Source organism: Trachymyrmex cornetzi, unplaced genomic scaffold, assembly GCF_001594075.2.
Source record: "Trachymyrmex cornetzi isolate Tcor2-1 unplaced genomic scaffold, Tcor1.1 scaffold15, whole genome shotgun sequence".
NCBI classification, from domain to species: Eukaryota; Metazoa; Arthropoda; class Insecta; order Hymenoptera; family Formicidae; genus Trachymyrmex; species Trachymyrmex cornetzi.
The window spans coordinates 697,858-723,260 of NW_017296091.1; the positions used below are offsets into that span (position 1 = coordinate 697,858).

At 33.2% G+C, this 25,403-nt stretch overlaps 2 protein-coding genes across 10 annotated transcripts in view; one reads left to right on the top strand and one right to left on the bottom strand.

Annotated features, from left to right (window-relative positions):
- The window catches only part of LOC108758037 (serine/arginine repetitive matrix protein 1), a 61,668-nt gene extending 57,417 nt beyond the window's left edge, over window positions 1-4,251 (bottom strand). For all 5 annotated transcript variants that reach the window (XM_018502770.1, XM_018502776.1, XM_018502773.1 and 2 more), the window contains exons 1-2: window positions 4,229-4,251; window positions 2,641-3,113 (exon numbers count right to left, since the gene is read on the bottom strand). In XM_018502770.1, the coding sequence (XP_018358272.1) occupies window positions 2,641-2,796 (156 nt within the window). In that variant the 5' untranslated portion in view covers window positions 2,797-3,113; window positions 4,229-4,251. The remainder of the gene's footprint in view (window positions 1-2,640; window positions 3,114-4,228) is intronic.
- LOC108758036 (F-BAR domain only protein 2) lies at window positions 4,174-20,724 on the top strand. Of its 5 annotated transcripts, XM_018502766.1 has the most exons (14): window positions 4,174-4,785; window positions 8,361-8,666; window positions 9,035-9,292; window positions 9,397-9,592; window positions 9,669-10,007; window positions 11,087-11,203; window positions 14,967-15,066; window positions 16,337-16,598; window positions 17,302-17,351; window positions 17,424-17,569; window positions 17,860-18,340; window positions 18,416-18,632; window positions 18,746-19,094; window positions 19,734-20,724. In XM_018502766.1, the coding sequence occupies exons 1-14, from the start codon at window positions 4,756-4,758 to the stop codon at window positions 19,802-19,804; spliced, it is 2,922 nt and encodes a 973-aa protein (XP_018358268.1). In that variant the 5' UTR covers window positions 4,174-4,755; the 3' UTR covers window positions 19,805-20,724. The 5 variants fall into 5 exon arrangements, with proteins under 5 accessions (XP_018358268.1, XP_018358266.1, XP_018358267.1 ...); XM_018502764.1 differs by having other exon boundaries at window positions 4,175-4,785; window positions 17,302-17,569; XM_018502765.1 differs by having other exon boundaries at window positions 4,175-4,785; window positions 14,967-15,057; window positions 17,302-17,569.
- The last annotated feature ends 4,679 nt before the right edge of the window (window positions 20,725-25,403 follow it).

Sequence of the window (25,403 nt, forward strand, 5' to 3'; positions counted from 1 at the left end):
AATTTTTTGTTTTGTCTCATATTAAAAAATAGAAGTGAATATAAGAGAAAAGAATTGAAAAGTTTTATATTTTTATGGATTTTCCTACGATCTTCTTATAATTCTTACTGCATAATAACTATTTCTTTGAATAAATGTATTATTCATAGCATAAAAACGAATCTGAATCAAATAGAACAGTAAAAAATCAATTGAATCAATAGCTGAATTACACAAAAGAAATACAACAAATTTTATGACCAAATCTGACACAAAATCCAAATCGAAAAAAAGAGAGAAAGAGAGAAAGAAAGAAATCTTATCTTTTCGTGTAATCGAGCCAACTTCTACATCTGCAAAGCATAGGAAGGGGTTCAAAAGTGGCTGCGGAAGGGATTGCTGTCCCTTTTGTTTCCGCCGAATCAGCAACCTCTTTTTCTTGTCTTTGAATCAATACGAATGGACTATCACTAACTTTGTATCATCTCAAGGCAACTTATTTCTTTCAAAGAGAGCCTCTCGATTGGTTCAACTGCAGTCGAAACAACAAACAGTTGCGTTCTTTTCGTCCAAATATTAATTAATAATATAAAATTTACATAACGATTTAACCTGAATCTCTAAGCCTTCACGTGGAGCTCGCTAAGTAATATCAAATAAAAAATTAAAAATTCACAAATTTAAAAATTCATAAATTCAGAATAAACAAATTACTAATGGTACCAAAACAAACTTGTACGACAATAAACTACAAATATATGGTGCAAAAAAAGGCTACGCACTAATATTTAAAAAGGTGAGGGAAAGGGAGGATGTCACACAGTGCAGGGCCTATAATTGTAAAAATAAAATATTCAAGTTTAGTATTTATACGCAAATGTATTGCCACAAAATGTACAATATAATAGATAATTGCGACAACTACCATTATGAATATTAGGATGCGTGACAAAAATATTCAATCTAATATGTATAATACTGGAAGAAATTCCTTGTGATATCCCGAATCCTTATTTTATCCCCTTTAACTCACGGTCTCGTATGTATGTCACGTACGTAACATAATGCGCAAGGGAAGTATGCTCTCTAGAAATTCATACAAAATTCATAAAAAAAATTTTTGATCAAACAGCGAGCTTAACTAGCGTATTAACATTTGCCAAATATTAATGTAGACCGTACCTATGTTGTTATAACTCAACAATCATTATATCATACCTTAACAAATTTCTCTCGATTATCTCACCGATTATGATATTTATAACATAATTGATATACATTCCTATATAATATACATAAAATTGAAATACTTTATTTAATACGCAACTTGAAATAGGAATCGCAACCAGAGCATGTTCAACACCAATCGATCGTTCATATATCCCTGAGATTTCTGACGTAAATAATGTTTTTGCTTTTCATAATAAATATAACATAAAATATAAAAAGATAAAAACGATAAATATAGAAAATATAATTTTTATTTCTTCCTACGACTAGCTAAAAATATAAGCTAAAGTATTATTCAATTTTTCATGTGTGATTAAACTAGAGACTTTTTGACTAAACTAACTTTCTTAGAAACGCGTTCTAAAACAAATATTAATTAAACACGCAAAATATTCTTGGAACATAATTACATATTTAAGGATTATATATCAAGAAATTTGCGTGATGTGTAGAGAGAGCGACAACATCTCGCGCGAAATTATATTTAGAAATATTATAATCCCACGTTTTATTCTTCGTAAAAAAATAGTTAATTAAAAGATTTTTATAGCTAAATTGTGATTGAACGATATTGATCATATCGATGTAGAGTTCAACAAGAATGTTTCAATTAACGCACGAAAGTAACTGTCTCGAGAATTAGATAAAATATAAAAATCCGAATTTTTTTTGTTTATAGATTGTATAGTTTTAAAGAAGACACATTTTGATAAAAAAAATTTTATCTCTTGGTAAAAACTTCAAAGTGAAATAAAGATCAATTTTATTTTTAAAATCCTAATTTTTTTCATACATCTATATTTACAGCTCTTCTACCAATAAAAATTCAATCATCACTTACCAAAATTATTAAAAGTTATGATTTTTTGCACTTAGCTGTATTTTTTAAACATTTCTTCTCTTATCTACTATCATTCTCCCTTTCATCCCCCCCCTCTTTCTCTCTCTTTCTCCCTCTCTCTCATCCCCCTATCTTTCTTATATAAAAAAGTACATGTATTTAATCTTTCATACAAAAAAAAATAAAGAGAATACAAGGTAATAAAAAAAAATATATACAATTGAAAGGAACGAATAGAAAGTTTGCAAGCAATGGGGGATGCTTTCCTCCTCACGCAATTACCGTGACCGAGTCATGCCGCTTGGGGTCAATAACACTCAATATTCCCCTAGACGCTACCCTAACCTTTGGTTAAGGGGTAGCGTCTTAACCCCCATGTCCAGCAATGGGGGGGAAGCAACCACGCGAAATACCACGTATTCGAGGAGGGTGGATCGCGCGGCGGTAATTCTTGGAACGATCGATCGGAGTTGCATGGATCGTGGACGTGTAATAAATGGACGCGCGAGGCGCGTCCCTTCTCGTATATGGCCGCTCATAGAGATACGTTGTCACAGTATATTTTCTTTTAATTCATCGCTCACACTCACCAGATATTGCGCGTAATGTTTATGCTTAACGAAGGAGGAGGAGCGCTTCTTCTTCTTATTGGCGTTAGCGGCGACCGAGGTGGCGAGGGTGTAGAGCTTGTCGCCGGGCTTCTCCTTACGGGGCGTTGATAGGTTCGACTTGTTCGCGGGCATCATTCGCTCACTTCGTCCCAGTTACTTTGCCGTCGACCGGCGGCAGTGGCGGCCTACAGTTGCACGATGACCCGTATCCGTCAATGACGATCACTGTGAACGAGATTAACGGTCCAGCGATGAGGGAGGAGAAGACGATTGATAACACGACCGAAACTTTCCTACTCCACTCTATACAGACTGTACGAAGGTACACGTGCGCGTCGCTGTGTGCGCGCCTATGACACGAGTTCGGCTAGATTCGGCTGCGCTCGGCCCGAAGCCACGCCTCCCGTACTGCCGTTCGGCGAACCGCCAAGTCATTTGAATTTGTGCCGCTACTAAACAGATCGAAAATCGAATGAAAAAGGAAGTTAAAAATCTTCTCATGTGTACATTTAAATGCACAGACTGATACATATGATCTAATACGATGATGCATAAATGATTTAATTTGGAAAAGAAGTAACTTGATAAATCGTTCTAGCTATTTCGAAATTATGGCGGTCAAAGTTTCGCTACAAATGTTTCGAAGCGTTTGCTTGATCAATTAGAAGAAAGAATTTTACAAATTGAACAATTAAAAAATGCTTTAAAGCATTTGTAATATCGCGTTAATCGTTAAATTATTAATTAATTAATTTTTCGTAATATTTACAAACATTTATTCATAAACTATTTTAGATTTAAAAAGCATTAATACTTTTTACTGTTTAAGATGCATTTCAAATATTGAGAATATATTGGATATATAAAAATATATCTATAATATGAGTAACATGAACTATAGTTCTTCAGTATTATCAGTACATTTCAGAACATATCTCTAATCTATTGTTTCAATTACACTTTCTACACTTCATTCCCCTTTCTGCTTTTAAAAACCGAACATATACCTACCGTTTATTTTTAAATGCAGAGAATACAGAAAAACATAAAAAGAGAAAGAATAAATACTAATTAAATATTAACACCTTTATTATTAATTGTTTTATGTATCTACTTATTTTGTTTATGTCTTACTTCAGCTGTAGCGAACATTCGTTAGCACGTGGTACCACAGCAATAACAGCAATGACGGCGTTCAAAAAGCATAATTGATAGATATTAAAAATAATTCAATCTAATTGTCACATATCAACAAATATTCAATCTAATCGTTACTTATAGCTCATAAATATTGGATACATTATAAATAGTATTATAATATTAGATAATTAGAATTATATATGCTATATTAAATACGATTATCTATAATATAGAGAAAATCGATTATATCTATCTAAAGTTCTTAGGCCTTGAAATCAGAAACTCAAGGTTTGTCTGCGACGCTCGCGTTGCTTAAAATACGCAAAAACGTTTGCGCTCGAAATGAGATAAACATATATTTAGGCATTGAAGAGAGAAAGCGAAAATGCTGACGGAAGTGCAAAAAGTGCAAGCATTGCGAACAGACCTTAAAGTTTCTCATACGGGCGCGTCAATTGCCGCGCTCTTATTGGTTGCGTACTCGTAGTCGGAAGCGAATAGCCGCGCGGCATCGTGCGCGCGCGTGCGAGAGAGAAGAAATTTCACACGCGCGACGAAGAGGTGCAGGCGGGCGAAGGGCGAAGGAGGAGGGTGAAGAGAAGAGGAAGAGAAGGAGCGACGCGGCGCAGCGGCGGACGGAGACAGACGGAGACGGTCGACGCGGAGCGAACGCAAGTTGACCCGTGTTTCTGCGCTCGAGCGCGCCCGTTCCGCTCGCGATTCCATTCCCCATCCCCGCTGGCAGGTCAGACTTCACACACCGAGTCGCTGCCGTTCTGTGAATCGGAGTATTGCGTTCTACGGTGTCGCGTCCCATCGCGAAGCACAGTGCCTGTGCGTGTCACGCGCGCTGCCGTTCGCGGGGTAGAAGAAACGAAGAGTGCGGTGCATTTCGTGCCGATACATACGTAAGGTTGAGGCGAGGTGGTATGATGGTCTGATCGCGGTCTCAACATGACCGTGGATTTTGTCGACTACTTTTGGGTGAGTGATCTAAAAGGATCAATATGTCTTTCTTCTTGCCTCTTTACGTGTTCTCTTCCTCCTGTGCCGCGCGTCTGTCTCATTTCCTCACGGACGAACGCGAAACGTCACTCTCACCCAGTCAGTCAGCGCGCGTGAATTTAGGTTATGTCGCGAGAGAATGTATTCGCCCGTCGAGAATGTAATCTCCTCGCCGTCACGATTCTCTTCGACCCTACCGCATCCTGATTCCTGACCCTCCGCGCGATTGTTATCCTTTACGATGCTCCGTTAATGTGTAGTCTCTTTCTCCTTCGTCCCCTTCCTGTCTCGTTTATCGTTTTCTCACGTTCATTAGATACCGAGACGTTTTATTGGCTTTTGACACACACTTTCTCTTCCGCTCTTCTTCTATTTCTTCTTTCTGTATCTCCTTCTATTTTTTCCGTTTCCTTTTCTCCCTGGTCCTCTTCTTTCTGTTTTCTTTCCTCCCTTCTCTTTTTTTTCCTCTATTTCTTCCTTCCTCTTCTTTTTCTCGTTTCTCTTTTCTTTCTCCTTTACTCCTTTTTCTTTATCCTCCTTTCTTTTTCTTTTTTCCCCTTCTTTCTTCTTTGTTCCTTTCTCTTTCTCTTTCTCTCCCTCCGTTTTCCTTCTTCCCTCTTTTCTCTCTCTTCCCCTCTTTCTCTTCTTCTACCTGTACCTCTCGTACGTGCATTTGCACTCTCACACCTCGCATGTAAGTCGATTCATTGTTTGAAGAAAAAAAAAACGCGCGTGGAAATAATATCTCTTTAACATGTGCGTTGCATTCCTAAGCAGCCTGCCTTACGCCAAGTCCAAGCTATACGTTTTTATGTACGAGGTCGAAGGACATCTGCCGCATGTCGGTTTCTTTCGCTGTATTTCTACCGTCCCGCAATTAGCCTCCTCTAATTACAGGCGTATTCACGCACGTTCTTTGCAAGGTGCATCTCTCAAGTCGCGCGCTAAAGATTACACGCAAAAGAAATTTTTGCCAGGTCTTATCGAGCTCGCGACCGAGAGACGTTGAATCTCTTCCCCTCAAAGTCAAATAGACATTACCCGTTTAACTGCTTAATTGCTCAATATCGTTCACAATGTTTGGTTTATATTGCAATGTTTGGTTTATGTAACCTTTATAGAGCGGTATTCATAGTCTGACGTTATATTCAAGATCATCTTAAGTCTGGTCATGGACACTCTTGACACATCCAGCTAGTGAAATGAATGAAATGATTGTAAGCGTCTCGAGATTGTATTTAAAGATAATCTTGAGTGTAAGATTGGACTATGAATACTGGTGCTAAAGAGTTTTATAAGTGCATTTTTATCATTATACGTATATTTCTATATTATGGATGTATATATATATATATTTATATATTATGGAATCTTATATGTTAATAGTAAATTTAAAGAAAATGCATATAAATTTTTACAATTATTATAAATTATTATAAAAAACTTTTACTATTATTATTATCACTTTTATTATTATGACTTCTACTACTATTATTATTATTATTACTATTATTATTATTATAGACTTTTATTTTTATTATTGAAACAAAAAAGCATAAAGACCATTGGCTGCATTCAGCAGAAAAAAGCAATTGTAAAATTCTTTGATATCAATTGGTTTTGCTTAGTTCCTCACTGGATCTAAATGTATAAGGCCGATTGCACCAACATTAACTTTAACTTTAAGCGATGCTTAAAACTCTTTTCCTCGGTGTCTCTCTCGGCTTTAGAAAGAGAAAGAGAGAGAGAGTTTTAAACCTCGCTTAAAGTCAAAGTAACGTTGGTGCAATCGAACGTAAACTAATTAAAGAATTTATTAAACAATAGAGAGTTGCAAAGCTGCTTTTTTGAACGCAGTCGTGTTAAAAAAATATATATATATATCTGACTGCGCATATTTCGTCATGAGATTTTTTTAAGGATATTTATTTGACCAATGTTACATATTTATCTACAACTCTTTCTCTCTGAACGCACGTTGTCGATAAGATAGTTGTCACTTCCTTTTTTTGACACTGCGAGTATCCCGTGTATGAGATCATTTCAAATACGATGTAAAATATCAGGCAATGGCTGGCTGTTTGCGGAAGATTCTTTTATAATACAATTACTTTACAATACTCTTACATCATAAATGTGACGTAAGAGTAAAAATATCAGACGGGCTGTTTGCGAAAGATTCTTTTGCAATAAAATCAAAGCAGAAATTGAGACGTATAACTGCCGCAAGTAATCGGTACAATAGGATGACAAGGGCAATAATATGTAATGACAGCTTATTACGACGTCACTTAAGCGGTTCTGCTCAATGTGGATTTACCGCATGATCAGAGTTCAAGTGTTAAATGGCTAAGTGGTCTTAAGTACCATTCCGATATATATCTTTCAGTCGTAGTTTTCTAATTACAGAACTTTTTTTAAGGATTTTTTCTGATAGAGAAATGATAATTTAGCTATCTAACTTTTCTTTATTTGTGCCAATTTTCCAACTTTCAAATTTAAAACGCGCACAGTTACATTGAAATTTTATTAAAATTTATTAACTCAAGATTATGATTTCGTTATCTGCCTCCTTTAATTAACCGAAAATATTTTTCAATCGCTAGTAACTTAAATATTATTAAGAGTTTTGATATTTCCATTGAGGAAAATTGATTAATATTAATATCTATCAGAAATTTATAGAGTTTCACATTAAAATTAAAGTAGCTAATGTTTTAGAATATTATATATTTATATAAATATTATTATTATGTATACAAATAATATTAATTAAAATAAAGTGATTATTCACTCTGACTGTTAGGTAAGAAAATGTAATTTTGGAAGTCAATTAAATGAAATCGTTCTGTCGTTAAAAATGTATTTATTTGTAGAATTTTTAATTTTTTGTTATTTATATAATTTTATGTTCTGGAAACAACATGATAATTTTCTATTTCTTAATATTTTCCATGCAAAATGTTTGTCGCCACATTTGGAACAATATGCATCATAAAAATATGCATTTTAAAAACTTGAATCTGAAATACTGAACTTGAACATCTTTTTTAATATATAATTTTAATATGTTTATTAATATTTAATAAAAGCAGATTTATACATTATGTTTCACAAAAATCATTATCTTTTTCAACTTTCTAAAATTAATTTTTTTTTTTTCAAAATGTCAATTTTGGTTGAAAGTTGAAATATTATTGTTCGATTTTGCCATATTATTATAAATAGTATATCTAAAAAGAAATTTGTTTTATTTTTCGAATCAAGTCTTTGAACTTTGTATGGAAGATGTGAAAAGAAGTGAAAAAATTTTTTCTTTTTTTTTTATAATTTTTTAGACATGTAAATATGTATATAACTGCATTTTCAATATCAAATTGTCGTACATTTCGTTCAATTCATTCTCAAAATAATATTATCTCATTGAACAATTAAAAGGTTTTTAAAGCAATTAAATTAAAGTAAATATCGTTTTAAGAAGTGATTTAAATTTAATATAAATCAAATTTTATTATTGAAATAAATATATAAACTATTTTTTTTTATTATTTAAGGGCGAAAAGAATAATGGATTTGACGTGTTGTATCATAACATGAAGCATGGTGTAATCGCCAGCAAGGAATTGGCTGAATTTTTGCGAGAAAGATCAGCCATAGAGGAAAACAATTATAAACTTCTTAGTAAGGTAGCGAAACAGGCGAGCAATAGCACGCAAGGGACATTCGCACCTGTCTGGGCTGCTCTGAGAGGTGCCGCCGAAAAACTCGCCGTTTTACACTTTCAAATGGCCCAGCGGGTATCCGAACTCATAAAAGATGTGTCAAAATATGCGGACGAACTGCACAAGAAACATAAGGCTGTACGTAATTACATTTTTCTATTTATAATTCGTTGATTAATTGTGTTTTTTTATTGAAAAATCTTAATATTTTTCTCATTAATTTGATTGCGATCTTACACAGTAAAATTCGGTATTATCTTTTATTCACAATTACCATACTTTGCTGTACAATATGCTATCAGATATGTGTTCCATAAATTATCAGTCTCCGCCCACAGTTGGGTCAGTAGGTTCTCATCATCAGACAATCAAGTCGGCAATGTGCAGAGGTCTTATCAAAGTGTACACATAAATATGATTAATTGCACATGCAAATCAAATTGATTCGCGTTAATTTTTTAATTGGAATAGTTTAACTAAAGAAATGACATACCGACAATATCTAGGTGAAGGAAGAAGAATCGTCTACTTTAGAAGTTGTACAAAGTATACAAAGCATTACGGTAACGTTACATAAGGCGAAAGACATGTGTATGCAAAAACGCCTGGAATTAGAAAAATTAAGGAAGGACAATGCCAGTCAAAGGGAGTTGGAGAAGGCGGAGGGCAAGTTCAAAAAGGCACAAGATGATTATAGGACGCTGGTGGACAAGTACACGGTCATACGAAACGATTTCGAGGCAAAAATGACTCAAGCTTGCAGGGTATTAATTCTGGATTAAAATATAGAAGTTAGACTTTGCGAGATAATATTGTTGCGCAAGCGATTAGCGAAGCGTACTAATCAATGTACGTTTTCGTTACTAAGCGGTTCCAAGATGTGGAAGAGACGCATCTGAAGCATATGAAGGAATTTCTGAATACATACGCTGATGTTTTGCAAACCAATCACGAGCAAGTTGGCCAAGTTCATATCGACTTCAAACGGCAATGCGTCGATATGACGGTGGAGAAGTTATTAGAGCAATTCGTTCAGAGTAAATACACGGGTTTCGAAAAACCAGGTAAAAAGAGTATTTAAAAGATTTTTTTTTTTTCATCTCTGTTCCTCTCAGTATCCATGACATATCTGTAAATCAGGTGTGATTGAGTACGAGGAAGTGATGACGAGTTTAGCGGAAATGACCAGCCAGTCTCAGTCAGAAGGCAGCGTAGAGACACCTAAGGAAACGTCGAAGGGCACCAACGGCGAAACAGGCGTAGCCGGTAACAGTCACAGTTCAAAGAAAGATCAGGGATTAAAGGGGGAGGGTAATACTTTGAGGGTACTGGACGGGGAAAGGGGGAGGGTGATATTGGAAAAGGATAGAGAAAAAGAAAAACAGAAGGAAAAGGACAGAGAACTGTCACATGCACAAACCACCAAGGCTTCCCGCCGTACTACCTCGCTACTCAACCTGTTCATGTCCAACTCCCATGGTAGGTTTCTTTCTCTATCTCTCTCTCTATCTCTTTCATTGAAATTACATAAACTTTTTTAAAGTTTCGTTATCTCTTTAATTGCAATAGTTTGAATCTACCTTGGCTTTGATGCAATGAGATGCTACATTTCATACGAGACATGTTTTTTCCATTTTTTGAAACATTTTACATCACATCGATGCACTCTTACATCTTTAAATTGTTACCAAAAGCGAATACGCTTTTCGTTCTTTTTGACGAAATCAATTTTGTCCAATATAAATATTCGTAAAACAAGGCATAACATTGCAAATGTCTGGGTAGACTTTTTGTTATTTTTAATTTTATATCCGTTAGTATACCATCATCGATCACATTATACACTTGCCCAATTGAATTGCAGCACTCGATCACAGATATATCAATTCGAATATGATACGCAGACAATTTTTATTGATTTATTTACGCTTATGTGGTTGTTGTGTTATACTTGCTTATGCGTAACGATCTAACATTAGGTGGAGGATGACATAGAATACACCATTGTGTTCCAGGGGGTTTATTTTTTATTTTAATTTTAATTATACTCTCGTATGTGTATATTACAAATTATGTATTTTTATATGTATATTATATGTCAAGGGGGGTATATTATACGTAGATACTTTATTATAAAGGGCTATACTACTTTATTGTTTTGTCCATGGAAAATAAACAGAGGAGCAATGAGAGTTTGTTTGTGCAGTTAATTATCGTGTCAGACAGAAAATTTATCATAACTATATTTTTATGCAATTATGATGTTTAATTCTGTCTTCGATTTTTGCGTATTTGTGTATGCAGTTGCTCTTATGCGTTGAATATTACAATTATATGTTCAGATGCGAAACTATATACGAACAGAGATATGTGATTACTTAAAATATTCTCACCCCTCTGGAACGCTCTAAAATACCATTGAAAGTTGCAAAGGTCATTAAAATTTGAATCGGTACAACTAACGTGCATAATAGTGCGACACGAAAGCGAGAGAAAAATGGGGCCATCAGTTGATGGGGAGGTATTCAAAGACGTGAGAATGATGAGTGTTGTTTCAGACAAACAGAAGCAAGCAGGGTCGTCTGGTTCGGCACCTGCCACCCCTCAAGGGAACAACCTGCCTCCTGCTGTTCCACCTCCCAGCATCTCCAGGAACCCTCTCAGAGGATCTAAATGTAACAATTTACATTTTACTCCTATACCTCCTCTACCATACCCTCTGACTTTGTTGTTAGAATACAGTATACAACATACATTAGAGATTACTGATACTGACGTTAGCTGCCGAGTATATTGATAAAATAATCATATTCTGTATTTAATTTTCGCTGATACGACAATTAACGATTGTCATGCTTCTGTTCGTGCGGTTTCTACTTATCTCGTTCTCTTTCTTTTATTAAAGATATTTAAAGAGTATGAAACGTAAAATAACTTTGCACACAATTTTTCAACTATTGCCACAGTTGTCACTTTTTTAATTGAGGATTTTATTTAGACAATCTATTATGTGTGTTGGCTCGAATATGAATGATCAATTGTTAATTTGAAAATTTAATATAAAAATATTTATCGTAAATATTGACACATAAATTCTCATATATAAGTTTATTTCATTTATGATTTTTAAAAATATTTTCTTTCATAATTTCTAACAGGATCAGTCTTATTCGAGCATTTCCTATGTAGCTCTTTATCTATAATGTTACTCTATCGGTTGTTCTCTCTTTATGGTGCTCGGTGACAAAGACATTACTTCTTTTTAAATACCTCTTATATCTTATAATTGAACAGAACGTAATATGGTTAAATAAATTATCTACTGACTTATAGTGGTTGCGCGTATTATGATTCCTCCACTGTGCTCACTTTTAGAACAGCGATGTACGTATACTAACATTGTCTAAACGCTTTAAATTAATGTTACAAATATATCTTTCACCAAACAAATCATTTATTTTAATGTAACATTGATTTCTGCTTCACATGTAACATCCATGCAAAATATTTCTTCACTTTGATTTATTTCCGTGTTTGAAATGGACCTAAGACTGAGAAGATATTTTGAACTAAAGGAAGAAATATTTTTTGTTTGCATTTACTAACATTAAAAAACGCTTGAATAGAAGATAGGCACACTATCTAGCATTAGTAATGTATGGGATTCTAATTACTTTCGTATTTTCATAAAATTTCATCTATAAATTGTTTTTCTAACAATCCTTTCTGTGGGAATATATATATATTATCCAATGGCGACATACGATTTGCATCAATTTTTACACAACCACGATAAGAAAATCCATAAAATATTTGTACATATATTTTTCTACAGTTAACTATATTATCGAGTGCATTTGGTTTATTATAAAATTAACATTCGCTAAAACTTCAAACTTTTATATATACATTTTGTAACATAACCATGGAAGATTAAAGATTAAATAACATATTGTTAAAACATAGGTATAAATATCATAGATTTTAATGGATGTGTTTAACATAGCTTCACTTTTGTCTTTCCGTTTATTTTTTCTGTCTCTTTATCTTTTTTTCCGATAAAATCGTGAATAAGTACATGGATGGGTTATACAATCGCGGTACATACAAGCATTCATATACATCTAACTTTTTTACATGTCATAAGTGATCCAAATGCTAACACGTACCACTAATGACCGTCCTGAATAGACTTGTAATTACATGGATTGCAGCATATAATTATATTTCTAAAGTTCTTTCTGTAACATCAATGCAGTGAGCTAAGAAAAAGAAATATAACTAAACTAAAGGGAGTTGGACTTGAATAATGTTGAGATACAAGAGCGGGGTTGGCTACTGACGGGGGCCTCAGGTGAGCCGTTTTTATAAAATTCCTAATTCGCATGGCTCACGTGTTTATACTTACATTTATTTTCCAAGTGCAGGAATATCTTTCTTTCTTTTCCAATAACGTAATATTGATTCTGAAAACAACTATTATTGCGAACTATGTTCTCGTCGATGACAATCATTCCCGTAGCATCTTCGGCAGCATTTACATTCATTTCAATTGATGGATTACTTTTTTTATCTTATAGAATATTTTTATATCTTATAGAATATTTCTTTTTCTGTGGATTACTCCTCTAAGTATTTATTTATTTAATGTCTGAGACTATTTTTGCATGCAACGTTAGATTGGCTTGCAGAGGATATGTGTTCCTCTGTGTATATAATCTTCCAAAGAGAGACATGCACGGATAAGAATGTTTAAAACGAAATGCGTTTATTATAGTGTCAATGTAGATTTAGTAATTGTTAGAAAAACAATTTAAGAAGAGAGTAGACGATGCAGATACTGTAGGATTTTTGATGGTGATGGTGCGTGGGATATCTTCATATTTCTACTAACGTGACGTGCTCTACTCCACTACTGAATTTTATTTTCTGTATACTTCACTCTTTTATCATCTGCCTTCGTTCGACGTAGGTATTCACTTTGTTAGTCGTTGTTTTATGAAACGCTGACATGCGTTCCCTCGAAAAGGTAATACTTTTAAAGATATTGAGTTGGAATACAAATTCGTAGAGCGCTACGAACTTCAAAATACAAGCAGCTGTAACTTCGTTAATAATGAAGGAAATTTAAATTTAAAAATAAGATTTTAAAGATTAAAGTCTTTATTTTCTAAAAGATCTTTTTAAGTTTCTGTAAATTTAATCATTTTTACAAATAGAAAACTACAAGTTGAACAAAATGGGAATTTTTTTTACTTTATGGGCCTGTCATGTGCTAAAAAAAAAGAATTTGCAAAAATTTTTAATTTTCTAACATGAAAACTTAAAAGTTTTTTCTACAAGATCATTTTTTAAATATTTCTAAGATTTTTGTTACTGAGTTATCGCGGATTAAATAAAAGGAGTATTTTGACCTTGATTATAACTCCATTTAAAGTTATCGCGCGCGTGTACTGCAATTAAAAAAACAGATTCTTAACGCTGAAACTTTGCTCTATCGAACAGTGTAGTTGCCAAAATTTTTTTAAAACACGTAAATATAATACAAATGAAAAAGTGACTACGAACTTTTGTTCCAATCCAATACATTAGAAATACGACTTCTTTATAGTGATATAATTTAAATAGACGTAATTTAAATCGAGATATATTTTAATATAGTTGCAACAAATTGATTTTTGCAAGGAAACTCGTGTCAGCATCATCAAAGAATATAGAAGTTGATTAATTAATTAGAAATGCATACAGGAATGCTAGTTAATACGACGTACGTCGATTTGTTTCGTATTATTTGATGATTTGTTGTGTTACATTTTGATCACTTGGAAAGTAAATTCTTTAATCTTAATTTTTCATTAGAGTTTTTTAAATGTATATTATGTACTGCCCATTCAAATGCTACAAATGTTAAAATGAAATATAACGATATTTGTATAATTTTTTTTAATACAAGCAACAGCAGTTCTCGTTCAAACTTTACACTGTAGATTCGAATAGATACATATTTGTGTAGATAGTAATGCAACTATGTAGATTTTGCTTTTTATTTTATTTATACATAATTTAGTTTTATTATTAATAGAAATGCCATCTATTCTATGATATTTTTTTAATGCTAACATCGAATTTTTTTCTGTTAAATTTCCATGATATTGATATGAAATAATATAAATATCTTATTTTCCTTTGTGCAAAATTCTATTTCTGTAGTAGTAAAAATGATAAAAAATAGATGTTAAAATTTATTTCTAAGTGTACAATAAATATTTGTAGTGAATTTAACAAGAATAGTATATTAATTTCGCAGATACAGATGAATTCATAATTTGGTGTAAGAGTGTAATTTGCATAAAGCATACGTTTAATAAGTAGCTAGTACATATATCACAGTACATATACCGTCCTATTGTCTACATTTGGGGTATCCACGACCAACAGGGTTTCTACGCAGTAGGAGAGAAAAACGAAAGGAGAAGAAGGCGAAGAAGAAGAAGGATCTCATGGACACAAGCAGCAATAAAGAAGAAAAGTCTGACCTGTCAGTACATGCATGCACAGCAGACCTAGTGCACATAGAGTCAGTTTCATAATCAGCAGACAAAATCGATCTGTACTCTAAAAAAATGATATACATATTTAATTAAGATTTTAACGTAAATTAAATATACTTTTGCTGGATGTGAATCTTAGACTCGGAATGCTTTGTTGTTGGATATTCTATTTGTTCGTTTAAGATATATTACATATTATAATTTTTTTATTGATCATTATCAATCACAATATACAGCATACTTTAAAAATATTTTGAACGTGAATCTGCAAATGCTTTCTTTCCATATTACAGATGTTGAAAGTTGTACGTTGTATTGGATGCTAACGTTCAAATAAACTATTACGTCTGTTAGAATGATAGTACTGAAACTAAATAGCTGTTTTTTTTTTGTAAGTTTAGCATTTTGAAAATATATTATTGAGCTATGAAACTTAGCTATGAAACTTAGCTAAATATATTACTGAGCTATGAAGCTTAGCTAAATTATATATTGTTTCTTTTTTATAATATTTATTTATTTTTATAAATTTACTTATATTCTATTTCTTTAAGCTATATGGTGATAAGAGATAATTGGTTTCTTCTACGAAATGTTTATTTTATTTCGTCTATGCGTTATATTCAAAATAATGGCTATTTAATTTCGATAACTTCCTAACTATCGTCCTAAACATCATGCGATGTCAATATGATAGGATGTTCTAAATAATGGTAATTAAATACCGAATAACGATAAGATATAAGATGTTTTAATTTTCTTTATCATGGATATGATCTTTCCTGGACTATATTTCAGTATATTTATTTATCTTAGTTTATTTTTATTTATCGTTAATTATTACTTAAAAACAGACCTTTCGTATTTAATTTTTGCCTTTAGCTTTATATTGATTTTAAGTTGATATTAAGCAATAATGAAAAAAGAAACAATTTTTATTAGTCATTAGATTGATTTTTTGTCTGGGTGAACCAGTATTGAATTTCTGTTGAAAGCCACGCTTATATATAAAAGTTAAAGAATTACAAAATTTGAACAGAAAGCATTCATGGATTCATGTATAGTATTTCTTTATCAGTGCAGTAGAATACTTGATATTTGTTAACTTCAGTTATCTCACGTATCACGCCTATAAGCGCAACAGTTGTATTATTTTAGCACGCTTCTAGCATGAAAGAGTTTTTATTATGTAATGCACTGGGCCTGCTGGAACTTACAAAAGTATATTATTTTAAATGATTTTCACGAACGCAATAGGGAGGACAAAGAAGACAGCAGAAAGTCAGAAACGCCGACGCCGGAGGTGGACGAGGATGGTTTTTGTATTAGACCGAAGCCGGATCCGTGGGAAAACGAAAAGGGATTTTATTCCAGTTCGGATACTGATTCGGAAGATGAGAGGGAACGTAAGATACGAGTGGAAATAAAGCCTCTCAGCAATGGTGGTGCACCCATGAGCGCTAGTGTAGACGAATTGAGGGCGACAGTGGAAAATTTATCTTTATCACCTGCACCAACAGTAAGTTGTACTTTCTACTAAAAAATCTTATATTGTGTGTTATACATTATAACTTGCAATTAAAACAATTATTCTATAGTTTAGAAAAAAAGTATGATATACTATATTTAATTAAATTAAATACTTATCACGATTTTATGTTTAAGTCGTGAAATAATATTAATAGTATAAAATATAAAGTAACCGAGATGTATAAAATAATATCTTCATTTGATTATTAAATATTGTAATTGTATGTATAACATACATACAAAAGCTACAATCACGAGGAAATTTTTAATGAAAAAGCAAGTTAAAAACGTAAAATTATATATACATACATGTAATATTATGTGACAATATATATATAATACTATTATGTACTATTATAATATATAAATAATAATATATGATATTGTATATGTATATAATATATGTACTTATTATATGTAGTATTTATTTTATTTATGTACGTATATGTATATGTTTTTTTATTTTAATATTATGTGTTAATTTCTCGATCTTTGTTAGATGTGTGATTTTTAATTAAAAAAATGTCCCTTACACAAAGACATTATCGATGTTGTATCTTCGTAACTTGCTTTTTTATGAGAAATTTTTTTATTGCTTTATCACAAATTTTCGAAATACTCAAAATACGTGTTATTAGAAAAAAAAAATATGTCATTTCGTTTTTCTGATCACACATCATATTCGAACACAGGGACGTAGAGGATCGAATACTGATTCCGATCATCATATGAAAAGGTCTCAGTCAGTGTCACAGCAATTAGGAGGTAAGCCAAGCTCAGATTTACTTGGCCTAAACTTGTTCAATCCTAGCAGTACGCCGTCGAGCGCATCGACACCGACCGGTAGCCACCCTTACGCCCCGCTGCAGAGCCCACCGCCACTTTCCACATCGCCGACCCCGTCGCAGCCGCCGCCGCCACAATCTGCGCCGCCTACACATTCTCACACCCGATTTCCAGGTAAGCCGTATTAACGTTTATCTGCTTGCTGAATGGCAGGAAGCTACAAATTCGCTGAGTCATTATCAAACATATAAATTAACTTCTACGAAATTTGCGACGCCAAATAGCGGTCAACTTATTTACTATTATACCTATACATATATGTGTGAAAAAAAATATTAAGGTATGAGTTACGAATATCGTTTACAGCAATGTACTAAATTAAAACATATTTTTTATTTTTATGTGAAATTAGGAACAAGAGAAACACACAAGAATATTTGTAAAAAGAATCACATTTTTTTTAGATGGGGATTTATTTTCGGAAGTTGGAGACATCACACCGGCCTTGCCACCCAAGCAATCCGCATCCTCAACGCCGACGGGATCGATCGTAATACCCAGACCGCCATCCCGCCGAGGAGAAGGTCCATCACCACGCGGTAGGATGTCACCTGCGACGATATCTCGAGCTGATAGCGTCGCCAGCCTGGAATTTCGCACTGCTGGCGTGGGCGTGGGATCCTCGCGGGGACCATCGCCACTCACGATCGGCCTAGCGGACACTATTCCGTTGGCAGTCGCTTTCCATGAGATAGTGCATTCCTATTTCCGTGGCACGGACGAAACCCGATGTCAAGTAAAGCTAAGCGGTGACATGATGCTCTCGTTTCCGGCTGGCATCGTCACAGTCCTAGCGAATAATCCCAGTCCTGCCAAATTGACCTTCCGCGTAAGGAACACCAATAGGTTGGAGAGATTGTTGCCAAACAGCCAACTTATCAGCATGTAAGTCATGTTTACTAATTGCTTTGATCCTTAAATCGATAAAAGAGAGCTTGAAAGAGGAGATTGCATTTACAGGGACGCAACTCAAACTACCGTCGATAGTACAATCTTCGAATTCAACATGAGTGCCTTAACTATGTTGCTTCGGCGGCAAGCTGAACAGAATCCCTCGGCCTCGTATTTCAATGTAGACATCCTCAAATATCAAATCAAATGCAAGGAAGGTGCTGGTTCATGTCCTTTTCAATTGGTCGCATATTGGAAATGTGAGACGACCCACACCGATCTTAAGGTAAGATATTTGGCCATTTTTTAAAGAGAGAAGATGAAAGAAACAAAAGCTACAATTTCGTCTAACTCGCTTAATATTGTAGTCGTTGCAAATTAATTTGTTTTTGATTCTAGATCGATTATAAATATAACAGTCGCGCCATGGCCTCGCCGAGCCCTCTACTGAATCTCCACGTTGCTGCGCCTATTGACGGCGGTTTTAAATCGTTCAATAGTAAACCGCCGGCACAGTGGCTGCCCGACACGAATCGCGTACTATGGAAATTTACGGAGCTTTCGCAACACAGCGAGGGTAATGGAGTCGGATCCTTGAAGGCACGAGTCGAGCTCGAACACGGCCCGGGCAATCAGGGCACGATATTTACACAGTTCAATTGCGAAGGGACCACATTGTCGGGTGTCGAATTTGAGCTTATAGGATCTGGATATCGATTGAGTTTGGTGAAGCGAAAATTTGTGTCTGGTACGTTAATTATATAACCAGAAATGTTTTAATCTTTAATTACACAAAAAGTTATATGGAAAAAATATTTTTTGTGCTATTAAAAACATTTTTTATAACGAGAAATTCATTATAATAAACATTATTAATGAAAGATGAACTGACATGAATTAGGATGAGTCCACAAATATTTTTAACCCCGATTTTTTTGTAATTAACTAATTTATGCAAAGTATGCCAAAATACGTTAGTTTTTAAAATTGAGGATTATATATAATTGTGATAAATTTAACCATGCATTTATTTGTGTTAATAAAAATGACAGGTTTCTGCTGCAGAGCAATATTCGTTCTGTATATTTATTACAAAATAATAGCTACAAGATAAAATTTTTGATTATTTAACTAAACCAACTTCCCGATTGCCATTCTGTATTTTGTTTCAAAAATGGTACTATTACAAAACTGCTTAAAAAGATTGTTTAAATATAAATTAAAATTTAAACATTACATTTTTAAAATTTTTTTATAAGAAGGATGTAAAGAGTTTCAATGTCCTTTTAAATGTTAATTATTTATTAATAAAAAAAGAAATGATTGTCGAAAAGCATAATCTTCATGATTTAACTTTCACTAGTTATCACAGCTCGAATTATTTCAGGAAAATACATATGCGACGGAGACTCGGATTCGCGTTCAAGGTACGCCGCACCGCCATCTAATGCAGATTGACGACTTCCAGAATGGGCGCCTCAATGGGAGAGCCAGCCCATTTAATATTGGTACTTGCTTAATCATTCACTGCCCATATCACGATTATCGATCGTTCATATTCCGATTATGCATGGAGAAACCTGTTGGATACCAAAGTGTGCAAAGCATGATCGGCTGAAGATTAAATGGATCTTTTTGTAAAAATCATGTACCGAAAAAAATAGATAGAAAAATCAGAAAAGGCGTTTTACAGCCGAAGTGATACGCCTTTTCCCATAAAACAAACGTGATCCATGTTCTCTCTGCACGTTCAACACCGAAGTCTTTCAAGTCTTCATTTATATTAAGCCATACTATATTTTATCTCGATGGGAACATACAATTACATACAATAGGAAATTTAGACATAAGACGACGCGTTCGACGCTAAATGTATTGCTATTAAGTGCAAGCCAATCCTTTATGACTTCGCGACTAGAACAAACATGTAGAAAAACAAAAATCTGACTTGATGCAGGACACACTATGACGAATGTGCATTCTATGTGTTTTATATACAACTTGTATATTTTTTAATTTTTTATATATTCCCCGCATCAAGGTACTACTGTACTACTGTAAACTAATAGTACTACTGTTTTAACGAAGTTTCTACGATAGAATACGATAAATATGCGAGCAGTCTTTTCTGTCGAACGAGAGAGATTCTCGCGTGAAGATCTTTGGTGTCCAGCATACTCTCCGACACAATAACTTCCGCCATTTATCAATTTCTCTCTCTTTACATAATCAAAATACGTCGCGATGTCTTTTTTTTTATTTTAATCCTCTATTAAAATAATGTACAACGCTCTTTATTGTTACGTTTTGCATTATTTTAATGCAATAGCATTATATATTGTTATGTTAGCATTATATATTGTTAATAACTGTGCGGAAGGAGAAAAAATATAAACGACGATCAAGTATATAAATATCGATTTTAAGTATATGTATATTTAGTATTTATACTTTGGAAAGTAGAAGCATATTGTTTGCACGTGGCGAACGAGCCTTTCGGCGAAGAGATTCTGACACGTACGCTAATTTTTAGTTCATTTTTATGCGCGCGAAGATGATAATATTAAATAGTAAGCTGTACGATAAAACGCGAGTAAAAACTGTTTTACCGGTGAGGAAATAACGAGACAGCGAGAAGCGATAGCAAGAGAAATAGAGATAAAGAGTTTAAATCAACGATACTTTTTTAAACATTAGCACATGTTGGATGCGAAACGAATCAAATACGATTCTGTATTTTTGAACGTTTAAATGTTAAAACACAATTTTGACGTCGATAACAGAATTTTAGCTTTAGGTATAGCTAACGGCGAACGAGGAGAGTCGTTTATCTAAATGTTTTAAACTGAGATTCTTAGTATTATACGTAAAATGCTGAAAGTTTCGTACCTATTGCGATTGTGGCGCGTTCCGTTTTCGCCTGTAAAAGCGTATTCTCGTTATAGTTATATCACACTTGTTCACACGTCACATCCACGATTGCCTCCTATTCGGTTTTCGGCCGGAGACTCAAATTCTGATGACCTTTTTAAGTGCGCGCGTCAATGATGACAACTTTTCTTTAGAGAAAATACTATAAGAAAGTAATTTTAAGATAGCAACCGATCTCTGGCAACAGGACCGTTAATCTCCAACGGAATATTAGTCGAAAGGTGGCAATCGTGATCACATTCATTGCTTTATACAAATTGATTGATTAAATCAATTAAATTACGAGGTATCACGGACTAATGTTAAGACATTTTATACAAGATATTGATTCTCAATAAGTAAGTCAATTTCCTGAAGGCATTATTAAACAGTCGATTTATTTGTATCACTACCTTTTTTTTCTTAGCATTGATCATTTGCCAATCAATTGAAAATTAATACACAGATTAATTATGACAATTGAATGTCTCGAACTAGATTGATCCAATAATTGATTTGACAAATTTAATTCATGTGCAAGATATATGTTACATTCATATTTAAAAAAAAAGATTATTGATTGTGATAGTAAATTATTTAATGTTGTGCAATATCAGTTGGTTTCAAAAATAATTTTATTTTCTCTAAACATATCTTTAGATTATCTCTTATGATGATATTTAACGCGCATTAAAAGTCATTATTATAATATAGACGAATATGGTTAAAGCAAAATTATTTTTATTGTCGAATATTATGCATACACACACACATACACGCAATATACGCGCACGCATACATACACACAATTTTTGTCTGCTGAGAATGAACTTGTTGGCCGTTAATGAGTTAAATGTCAATCTTTTATTGATAAAAATTTTTTCGTGTTTATGAAGTAACAAAATTATTCTTCGTATCGTTTGTTTCTTCGAATATCTTATTATATCCATATACATTTAAAAAACATGGAATCAGTTTTTTTTTACATATTGCGTATATATAAGATCGTGAAATAATGTAACTCTTGTAAGAAGTCTGATTCAAATCATTCAGTCCGGCGTACTCGATATTTTCTTTCGTTTTACATCGATGATAAGCGGTAATCGCTGTCTCTGGTTCTAAGAGAATTTAATTCTCCTAGAAACTTAAATCTTATCGATAATAGAAAATTTGTTTAGACAACACCTCGAAAGTTGAAGAATCAACGGGCACTAAAATACGCCAATTTACATCTTTTCATTGTAACAATCACATGATAAACGTGAAGCATCATTTTCTTATACTTCTCGTTGCTAAAAGAAATATTACGATCAGTAAAAGATTATTATAATTGCCGTCGTTATTGTTGCGTCTCAGCGTTCCTGCGATATTTTCTCTATACGTTTCTCTTTCTCTCTTTCTCTCTCTCTGCGCGCCTATTTTTCACGAATAACGCGAAAGCGTTACTTTCGAGATTGCTTTTTAATTATAATCGTCATGCAGGGAGGGGCGATACACCAAGGTCTATACGAAGAGCAATACAAAAACATCTGTGACCTATGACGAAACTCGAGTGACCACTCCATTTGAGATATTAAATCCATCGCGCAAAATGAATTGCGTTGTTCAATATCGAGTTATGGATATTACTTTTCTATTTCGTTTATTGCCGGACTTCGAGGATTTATGATAATGGAAAAAAAATTCTAGACTTTATTCCATTATTAATATGGTACGCGGTATTGTTGTAGCTATCTTCTTGTTTCGCGTTGAAAATTTGCGTACTATATATAATTGGAATACAACATTTGTAATAATATGACAATGGAGTGGTTTCTGAAGAATCGACTGAGCTCTCCTGTGATACGCAGATGTCACTATAATTTCGTAATAAACATTTGTATTGAAACATACATATACGTTACAATGTATCGTAATCACGTTATCGCTTTCTTCCCGATTGATCCCGAAATGATGACGATAATAACGACTACGCCGAGGAATATGTGGAATATAAGAACAAAATTCATGTTCTCCAATTTTTTGTTGAATTATTGCAATTTTATTGCTTTTGTATATGTTCAGTTAAAAGTTTTAATTAAAATTTACGAGGTCAAAAAAAGAAGTAAAAACAAATGCAGCAATCGTTAGGTCTCCGTATTTAAATTTCGGAAGAAGAAAAAGAAACGATGTGCATTTAGATTTACCAAGTGTTATTAAAACGACAGGCCTAAAACTACATTACGCGGAAATTTCAAAATTTTTCTTGTAGATAAGATTATCTATTTTTTTCTTTTTGTACATTTATTACAATAATCTAAAAATAGAAACTTTGACGATTTTTAGTTAACTCTGCGTATAAGATTATAGGAAAAGGGACCCAACTCGGATGGGATCTTGATATATATCATGAACTTGAATACTCGTTAATTTGTCACTTATTGTTTATTAAAAAGTTATTAACACAAAATAAAGTGTTATTAATTATGAATTCTGTATTATATGTATATTTATTGTAAAGTATAAATGAGGATGAGGCATCATCTCTTCTTTTTAATAAATATTTCTATTTTAATGAATATCTCTGACTTAACTTAATCTACTTTTAATTTGAAATTGGAAAATTCTTTTTATATATTTTAAATATATGAACGAAATTCTTAAATTTTACATTAAAAATAGATCAGATTTTTTTTTATTAGATTATATTTGAATGGTAACGGGCTCCTTCTCTGCGTTTACTTGAAACATATAAGAGAAACATACAATAACTAATATAGAATCCAAATTATCCAGATTTAATATTTGTTTGCATGCGTCAATATTACGATAATAGCTTTTTTACAAACAATGAGCGACGAAAATAGAACCTTTTAAAGATTACTCAGATTGATTTTGATAACCGAAGTTACTGCAATTAATTGTAAATCCCCTTTTCTATCTGTCCTTGGAACATTCTTCCATAATTTTCTCAAAAAATGGAGGATTTGAGTTTTAATTTTTACCCTCTTATCTTCCTCCCTCCATCCTAAGTCGTTTCCGTTTTGTCCGTTAATAAATGCGTTTTTCTATTTGTTCTACAATTACGATAACAACGCGGACAAATCGCGGGTGTCGATTGTTTCGATAAGAAAATTTGTAGTTATGAATGATTAATACTACACGCACGCTTAATCAATGGAATTGATTTTACAAAGAAACGTATAAGTGTCCATCACATACTAGTTGCGCGGTAAAAGAGGAAAAAAAAGAAGAGAAGGAGTAAGGGAATTGCAACGCAATCGCGTACATAACACAGGCGTAATTTCTTATACATAATACAAATACGAAAACTGTAAATTAATGCGATACAAATATTGCGCGATGCATAGCGAGCGGTTATGTAAACTTGTTGACATGTAATATGTCCTATGTTCTAATAAAGATTTAGGATATTTTCTATAAGATATTTTCTATGACAGTTGCAATTGCGACGGCATCGCTTAAACACATACTTTGATACATAAAATAATTACTAATTAACAGATAATTTATCAAGAGATACAATAATGTCCCGCGTCAAGTGTACACGCAATCATGTCATCACTTATCTATAATACGGGAGTCGAGTAGTTAAAGAGACTCTTATCTCAATAACGGCTGAACCGATCAAATTCTGAGTAGGCTCAATTGAACTCAATTGATAGCTTAGAATTGAATTATATAAATAATTATATAAATAACTGACTACGGCTGTGTGCGAGATATGCGAGGTAAGTTTGTGCGTTTTATTGTACACGCCGACTAGAAACTTGATTAAATTAAACAGTAAAATTATTGAGTAGAAGTCCACATCGTTGTCCTATAATGGCCTTATCGCGTAAACCAAATACGCGTGTTGGACTACTCGAGTAAGTATTCTGGGAATAACATATTTCGTCTGTTTCTTTAAACACTATTTAACTAATTTATACTAATACGTAAATGTTAGTGTTGTACTGTAATAATAGATTTATAATTTACTGTTGTAAAATATGATTTAAAAATTCTCGAATCTTTGTAGTTGCATGAGCCACCTATTTATCAAGGAACATGATCTATATTTTCTAGACTTCATCTTTATAGATAAATCACTTTTATCCATAAAGTTTTTAAATCACGAATTGATCAATCTATTAATTTTTGTTGT

Bases quoted from the DNA above. Each gene is read 5' to 3' on its own strand.
- LOC108758036 (XM_018502764.1), top strand. From the start codon at position 4,756: ATGACCGTGGATTTTGTCGACTACTTTTGG. The intron at 10,008-11,086 runs GTAGGTTTCTTT...GTGTTGTTTCAG, and splicing joins GTTCATGTCCAACTCCCATG to ACAAACAGAAGCAAGCAGGG. The intron at 15,067-16,336 runs GTCAGTACATGC...CGAACGCAATAG, and splicing joins AAAGAAGAAAAGTCTGACCT to GGAGGACAAAGAAGACAGCA.